This window comes from Nyctereutes procyonoides, unplaced genomic scaffold (genome assembly GCF_905146905.1).
Source record: "Nyctereutes procyonoides isolate TBG_1078 unplaced genomic scaffold, NYPRO_anot_genome, whole genome shotgun sequence".
NCBI classification, from domain to species: domain Eukaryota; kingdom Metazoa; phylum Chordata; class Mammalia; order Carnivora; family Canidae; genus Nyctereutes; species Nyctereutes procyonoides.
The window spans coordinates 106,253-114,895 of record NW_026575017.1 but is presented as its reverse complement, the minus strand read 5'-3'; the positions used below and the strand labels follow the sequence as shown (position 1 = coordinate 114,895).

Genomic DNA, 8,643 nt, shown 5'->3' with positions numbered 1-8,643 from the left:
TCTTAGAGCTCAGGCTTGATCAGAGCTGGGAACACCACATGGCACTGACTGGCCTCTGCTCAGGGCTCACAGCTGGGACCTCCTGAACCACACCCCAGCCCCAAACAGCCTCTCCCCTGCCCACCCCCCTGACATCCTCAGGCAGAGGGACCTGACCCAGGACCAGGGAGGGTTCAGAGAGCTGGGGTCTCATTTGCATGGGAGGGCCCCTCCCTCTCTCAGAGGATCAAGAGGGGAAGGGAGAGATGAGGGGAGGCTCTGCTCAGCTGAGGGGTCACTGAAGACAGGATCAGTGATGACCTCCACCATGGGCTGGTCCCCTCTCCTCCTCACCCTCCTCGCTCACTGCACAGGTGACTGGATGTGGGACAGGGGGAGGGGCCTTGGGAGGACATGTGGGGTTCTGCATCCTCCTCTTGTATCCAGCATCACCCTATCTATTTCTCTCCTTCTTGCAGGTTCCTGGGCCCAGTCTGTGCTGACTCAGCCGGCCTCAGTGTCTGGGTCCCTGGGCCAGAGGGTCACCATCTCCTGCACTGGAAGTAGCTCCAACATCGGTGGAAATTATGTGGGCTGGCTCCAGCAGCTCCCAGGAACACACCCCAGAACCGTCATCTATGGTAATAGTAGCCGACCCTCAGGGGTCCCCGATCGATTCTCTGGCTCCAAGTCAGGCAGCACAGCCACCCTGACCATCTCTGGGCTTCAGGCTGAGGACGAGGCTGAGTATTACTGCTCATCATGGGATGATAGTCTCAGAGGTCACACGGTGCTCCAGGCCTGTGGGGAAGTGAGACAAAAACCTACCTACCCATCTGCAAAGTGAGTGAGCGCCCCAGCAGCTGCCTGCTTAGGCTCCCGCTGGGATTCTGCTGATTCTTCAGTTGATGTCCTGAGCCCAGGTGCATCTCGGGGACCTCCTGGGAATGGCACTTGCTTCATCCTCTCTGACCTCAGAGTCACTCAGAGTAGCCCATTGTGCACAGAGGGTGTCAAAGGAAAGGGAAAGTTCTGTCCTGGTGATCAGGGACAGGTTCTTTTACACTGGTGAACATTCACTTATCATCGTCTGATTTCTCAGTAAAAGAAATACTCTTAGGTCGTAAAACTATTATGGGTCCTTCAGCCCCATCCCTGTTCTGCTGATGCACGTCAGCTCTTTTTGGACCTGGGAACATTGTTGCCTTAGCTTCAACCAAAAGACGAGTTCTTATTATTTGATGATTGCATGGAACACATAAATCAATGCACACTCAGAATTATAAAAGGTAAAAAAAAAGCTTTCTAGAGAAAATTCCCCACGTTACTGTTTATGGTAACTTTGTTCATAATCAACACACTTCAAAGCAGTCAAAATCTGCACACTTTTTTTTACACCAGCTTTTTATAAACTGACTAGACTTAGAGTATCGAAGATTTACTCCAACCTGATGTATATTCGTAAAGGGTGATATTAGTCAGCATTTAAAGAAATAAGTTCTTAAGTTCAAAAACATGCCTGAATATTAACTGCACATTTTTTCAGGATGAATAACATAAAAGACTAAATTCCACATCATGGGAATTTCATTGTATTTTGGAAGAGGCAGGAATCTAAAGGTGGCAAGGAGGCCAATGACTGACAGCCGGTGGAGGAAGGAGGAGGGTGAGTGTGGGAGGTGACTGCATTCATGGTGCTGTCACTCTCCTCCACGGCACTGTGATGGTGGCCGCACCACACTGCTGTGTGGTCACAGCTCAGTAAACTGTACCCCAGAGCCACAGCACCTTCGTGCAGGCAGAGAATGTCTTCCTGGACTCTGGTGTCCGTGACGCAGCTCACAGGGGAATATCATGTCATCCACTTCTCCAACGAGGTGTGACCCCTTGTTCCCAAAGGGGCAGGACAGGAAGGTGGAGACCTGAGGGATTGTGAACAGGAAGTTTGAAAAGGGAGCAAAGAAACTGCACATGAGCCCCTTAGGATGACAGAGTGTGTCCCCTCAGCTGAGGGCTCAGGCCTTGTGATGTGTTGGGGCCGGGCCTGGAATTGAACCGTGACGTCCATGGTCACAGATGATGGGAGACATCGTTGTCCCCTCAGAAACAGAAGGTCCTGTGTTGTGAGGGTCTCGACCTCTCCATAGCCAGGGTGGAGATCAGACCTGCCCTTATGGTTCTGGAGACGATTGCCCTAGGTCCTTCAGCTAAAACACAGGATAGTTTGAAAACTAATGGTTGATTATTTATAAACCTGTAAAGTATAGCACACACCTGGGGCCACAGACTGAGGTCATCATAGAGACAGAGTGAGCCTGTGGCCTCCCCATCAGGAGTGTGGACAGAGGCTCAGGTGACAGATAAGGAACTGGGGTGAGTGACAGAGAGAGACCAAGCCTTGAGGACCCACCTTGGAGTCCATGGGGGCAGTGTCCCTGATGTGTTTGTCCATGTGCTCCCTGCCCTGGGGATCTTGGTGACCCTGAGCCTCACTCTGATCCTGGAGAAGCAGTGGAGCAGGGGGGACAGTTGGAGACAGTCCCCAGGGAGCAGCCACAGCAGGGGTATGAGCTATTGGGGTCATGAGTTGCAGGCTCAGAAAGGCTGGGTGTGACCTGGGAGTTGCCTGTCCTCCATGCACAAGGGGTGGGGACCCACAGCACTGGAGGCAGAGGGCTCTGCTCTGGAATCCTCTTCCCTCATCTCAGCCAGTGTGAACCAGGACTGGGGCAGCAGGAGACTGGGAGCCTGTCCCTCGGATCCATGGGATGCTGTGCATCCCCTGCCTGAGTCTGGGCCCAGGTCCCACCTGCTTTCAGCCCCAGAAACCCTTAGCTCACAGGGGTCCTCCCAGGCCCTTCCCATTACAGGCACCAGGAGAGGAACTGGGAGTGGGGAGCAGTGACCAAGATGATATTCTCCTCCCTCTGGGGGCTGAAAGGTTGAGAAACAGCCACCACCTCTGCCTCCCTGTGGCTGGGATCCTGGGGATGTGCAGGTTAAGGGAGAGGTTGGGGAACCACTTCTTCATGACGCCCATGTCCCGGGCACTGCAGCCTGACCTTGGACATTCAGCTCATGTTCCTCCATGACTCCTCATCCTGCTGGGTTGTAAAGGTCGGCAAAGCCCCCAACACATGGTCACTGTCCTCAGCCCTCCTGGAATATTTTTATGGGAAAGTCAAGTAGGGGCATCTGTCATGACATTGACACCCGGCTCACATCTGGGGACCTGGATCAGAAGGGAGGACTAACATTGCCACATACTTCAGGGACGCAGCAGGGAGGCCCCCAGAGCCAGCCTGGACTGAGGGACGCTGCCTCCTGGAGTCCTGTCCCCTGTCCTCACCCAGAGAAGGGGTCCAGGGCACCAACCCAGGCTTCTGTCCCCCTACACGGACTCATACACCCCAGGGCCTCCTCACCAGGCTGCACACCTGCCTCAGGCTGTGGACACTGATCCTGACACTCAAGGTCAGGGTCTCCCATTTCTGACCTAGGAATTCAGTGTTTGTGCTCCTTCCCCAGATCTTCTACTCCTTCATGCAGAGAGAAGCCTCTCCCTACCTGTGGCTCCCCTGCAGCGACAGCAGCGCCCTCTCAGGGGCTCGTCATAGCAGAGGCCCCAGTTCACCCAGTCCTCTTCCCCCTTCTCTCCCCACCTTCTCCCGGGACCACAGCCACCAGCATCTCCTCCTGCTGTGCTCCTGCTTCAGGTGCTCTGCCCTGACACCTGGTTATCTTCAGTCCTGCCCTGTTCTGGCCCCCCTCCGATCCCCCGGGGCCACAGGTTCACCAGGTGGTGATGCTTCTGTTAAATCACTGCCTCCCATCTTGGGTTGAAGATCTTTATGCATTGTTTTAATATTTTAACATTTTCTTCGATGTTCTTTGTGCAGAACACCGCCACTCCTCTCCTGAAATGAATATGAAAGACCCTCCTCTGAGGAGCTCCCTAAATGTTCCTTGAGTTAGAATAGTCTTTTGCATGATTTATGTTTTGTAGACATTCCCCCTCTCACAGGAGTGTTTATTATGTGAGGAATCTTCCCTCCATGTGGGAAGCTCTCAAATCACAGACCTTGTATCCATGTTCTCTACAGCAGACCATGCAGGGTGCTCCACCCAGTCCTTCAGGTCACTGGTGAGTGCTGGGGTCACAGCTCTGGATGTTACCTTCAGGACACTGAGGACCCTGAAAGGGACATGTAATCAGCAGGGGGCACTGTGCGTCCCCTGGGCCCTGTGTGTCCTCCCACCTGGGGGAACCCCACCTGGCCTCAGAGCTGGGCAGAGGCTGAACTGCCCCCTGTGCTCCTGGTGAGACCCAGCAGCCTGGTGCCCTCAGGGCCTGGCAGAGGCTCCTGGGCATTGTCCTGAGGGGTTCCCACAGATGTTCCCTCCACCCTTCCTATGTCCACTCTGAGCAGTCCCTGCCTTCAGCATCCTCTGTCACCAGTTTTTCTGAATCACTGACCAGATGGAGTCTGAGAGAGACTGGAAGGGGTGACAATTTGCAAAAAGAGCACTGTCATTTGCCTGGAGACTGTAGGGAGAATTAGACAAGCTTAACAGAGTACAGCTCCATTCTTGGGACAGAGGATTTGTCAACATGGCCTGGACTCCTCTCTTCCTCCGGTTCTTCTCTTTCTGCTCAGGGAGGGACACAGCATCTGTCTTCCTGGGGACCTTCTGGGGGATGATATTATCATCCCCTGAAAACTCCCACCAAAAATGCTCCACCTCCTGGGAGTTTGTGTTCCTACAGTTTCCCTGTCCCAGGCAGGGCTGGCCCAGCTGCCCCCCCACCTCCCTCTGCATCTCCAGGAACAACAGCCAGACTCACATGAACCATGAGCAGTGGCTTCATTGTTGGCGGCTGCTACATATACTGGTTCCAACAGAAGCCAGGGAGGCCCCCTCCCGTAACTCCTGAGGTTCTATTCAAACTCAGATAAACACCAAGGCTCAATGTTCCCCAGCCCTGCTCTGGATCTGACGACACCTCCACCGAAGCAGGGCCTCTGCTCATCTCTGGGCTGCAGCGTGAGGACAAGGCTGACTCTTACTGTACAATCTGGCACAGTGGTCCTGGTCACAGGGACACACACAGAAGAGGACGTGGGGCACCATCTAGGCCTGCCTATGGCATTGGACTCTGTCTCCCAATGTAAGAGATTTGAATACACACTAATTTTCCTGGAAGTAGATTCTGGATCATCATATCCTTCCTCCTAGTTTTCTATTTACACCTCTCTGAAGACACAGGAGAAATAAAAACTGAGAAGAAATAGACACAGAAATAAAGTTAGTGATCCAAATTGAAAAATTAGCCTCGGTGTCCATTGAAAGATGAATGGGTAAGGAAGCTGTGGTCTATGTATACAATGGAATATTCCTCAGCTATTAGAAATGACAAACACCCACCATTTGCTTCGATGTGGAGGCACCTGGAGGGTATTATGCTGAGTGAAGCAAGTCAACTGGAGAAGGACAGACATCATATGGTCTCATTCATTTGGGGAATATAAAATAGTAAAAGGGATTATAGGGGACAGGAGGGAAAATGAGTGGGAAATATCAGAGATGGAGACAGAACATGAGAGACTCCTAACTCTTGGAAATGAACAAGTTGTGGTGGAAAGGGAGGGTGGTGAGGGGTGGAGGTGACTGGGTGACGGGCCCTGAGGTGGGCACTTATTGAGATGAGCACTGGGTGTTATGGTATATGTTGGCAAATTGCACTCCAATAAAAAATATAGAAATAAAAGAAAAATTAGATCCTGTTATCATGGTGTTCCATTTCTCTTCCCATAGAACATCTACTTTTATTAATTTAATATTCAGAACAAAGGGACAATCCCAACAATTTGAAAGTCCTACTCAGGGTGGAGTCTGCCCTTCCAGCTGTCAGAGCAGGAACCTCCTCTTCTCTCCCAGGCCCCTAGTCTCTCTCTCTCTCTCTCTCTCTCTCTCTCTCTCTCTCTGTCTTTGATTCCTTTTTCTTTTTTTAATAATAAATTTATTTTTTATTGGTCTTCAATTTTCCAACATGCAGAATAACACCCAGTGCTCACCCCGTCAAGTATCCCCTCAGTGTCCATCACGCATTCACCCCCACCCCCCGCCCTCCTCCCCTTCCACCACCCCTAGTTCGTTTCCCAGAGTTAGGAGTCTTTATGTTCTGTCTCCCTTTCTGATATTTCCCACACATTTCTTCTCCCTTCCCCTCTATTCCCATTCACTATTATTTATATTCCCCAAATGAATGAGACCATAGAATGTTTGTCCTTCTCCTATTGACTTATTTCACTCAGCATAATACCCTCCAGTTCCATCCACATCGAAGCAAATGGTGGGTATTTGTTGTTTTTAATGGCTGAGGAATATTCCATTGTATACATAGACCACATCTTCTTTATCCATTCATCTTTCGATGGACACCGAGGCTCCTTCCACAGTTTGGCTATTGTGGACATTGCTGCTAGAAACATTGGATATCCAATGCCGTCAGTCATGGGGAATCCTGGAGGAATCCATAGACAAAGGTTTGCCTGCATATTTTAAGATAAGTCATTATTTTTCTTGTGCTCTAGGTTTTCATTCTGAAGAATTCTGTGGACAGTAGATCCACCACAGAAACATTTTCTACCATAGATACCATCCCAGGCTGTAGCGTTTTATCACACACAGAGACACAAAACTCTCAGCAGTATGTTTTCTCACTCCTAGTAGATACCAAGGGAACTCAGGGGACTTTGGGTGAGACTGGGTTGTGGGTTAAGAAGGAGGAGGCTGGGTCTCACCCCAGCCCTGCACTCCACGACACATGGAAACCCTAGAGATGTCGGTGTAGTTTCTGCAGAGATGAGGAATGGACAGATTTCTTGTCACTCAACAAGTCCTAGACTCCTGATTCAGTGGATTGTTAACACGTTTGCTCTCACAGCAGTCCTCTTGGTTAACAATCTTTTCAGGGCAGCGCCTGTGGCTCAGCAGTTTAGTGCTGCCTTCAGCCCAGGGTGGGACCCTGGAGTCCCAGGATCCAGTTGGGCTCCCTGCATGGAGCCTGCTTCTCCCTCTGCCTGTTTCTCTCTCTCTCTCTCTCTCTCTCTCTCTCTGTCTCTCATGAATAAATAAATAAAATCTTTTTAAAAATAATCTTTTCAAATAAAAAACCTTTGAGATGCTTACTTCTAAATGTACGTTCAAGACCTTGGATATTTAGAAGAGCATTTCCATGGAGGACCATCCCTCAGTATGTTTCGCAGTCATTAGAGGCAGGGGTCACATAGCCTCATTCATCATCTTGCGTTCCCTCTCTCTCTCTCTCTCTCTCTCTCTCACACACACACACACACACACACACACACACACACACACACAGAGTTCTTTCCTCTGCCTGAGTGAATAGCATCCTGGATGCTGCAGTTTCCAGGCTTCTCAATCCCTTCAGAGCCAACCTGTCCTCAGTCAGCGATTCTCAGAGCCTCAATCTCAGGGAGACAGAAGCTTCTTCAACAGGAAACACTGGTGACATCTAGTGTGACTGGGGTCCTCTCACCAGGGCAGCCTGGATGTACACAGAGCCTGTTCCTCTAGGTTGAGGCTGATGCTCAGGATAGCCAGGGGGAGTCTCCGTCCCCATGAGCAGCTCCATCTCTGAGCATCTCTTGGCACCAGTCAGTGTCTGAGCCTGATCATTCCATTGATTCTGGGACCTCAGCCTCAGGGCTGCTACCACAGAGCTCCAGGCCCCTGGGGACATGGGACACCCCTCCCTGTGCTGTCTGCCTGGGCTGTCACTCCCTCAGTCATCCAACTGCCACCTCCAACCAGGCCGCAGTCTGATAGAAAGTCTTGTGACCCATCCCAGGGCTACAGCACCTGTGAGCTCAAGGACATCATTCCCCTCAACACCAACTCTCCTCCAATCATGTGTGGGATGTTTGACAGACTCTTCTGAGTCCAGGGCCCTTGGTCAGGATAAATCCATGCCTGTAGTCATGGGGGGTTAACGACTAATGTTGTATCCTGAACATGCTGGACACAAGTTGCAGAGACTCAAGCTGTGCTCAACCCAGAGAGTGGTCCGTCTCCAAATCACTTTATCCAAGAAGCTGTGTCTGTTTGGTAATTTTGTCCCCATGTCCTCAGTGCTGTGCAGAACTCAGGGGAAGATAACTCTGGAAATCAGAGAAGCCTCATGAGAGGAAAGTCCCAGCATCCTCCATAGCAGGGGCCGTGTTTCACACACACATGGGGGTGTGTCACTGCGCTGGACTGGATCCTGAACTCTAAGAGGAATTTGTATAAGAGATACCACCTTTGCCCTGACCAGGAACGGTCAAGGGAGCTGTGGACTAACTCTCTCTGAAGACTCTCAGTGGAGCAAATAGTGAGCCCTGAGGTAATGTGAGCTGGCATACAGGGACTGGCCTGGCCCTAATGCAGGGAACAGTGGGCAAAGAGTTGGGGAAGCAGGAGATGTGGGCCCTGGTCACCTTGTCGCACAGTGGAGCCTCTGGATCTGGACACCAGGGGGCATTCTGGTTCCATTTCTGAGGAGTCAGGGTGATCAGAGTTGGGACCTGCCACTTGGCACTGCTTGTGCTCTCTGCTCAGAGATCACAGCTGGGACCTCCCCACCCCCTGGCCTAACAC

The 8,643-nt window shown here is 51.3% G+C and overlaps 1 gene segment (V, D, J or C); it reads left to right on the top strand.

Moving 5' to 3' along the window:
- The first annotated feature begins 284 nt into the window (after nt 1-284).
- Nucleotides 285-7,945, top strand: LOC129520584 (immunoglobulin lambda variable 1-40-like). The segment is given in 3 exon segments: nt 285-353; nt 459-822; nt 7,819-7,945. Coding segments are annotated over 3 exon segments (549 nt in total).
- Nucleotides 7,946-8,643: the final 698 nt, after the last annotated feature.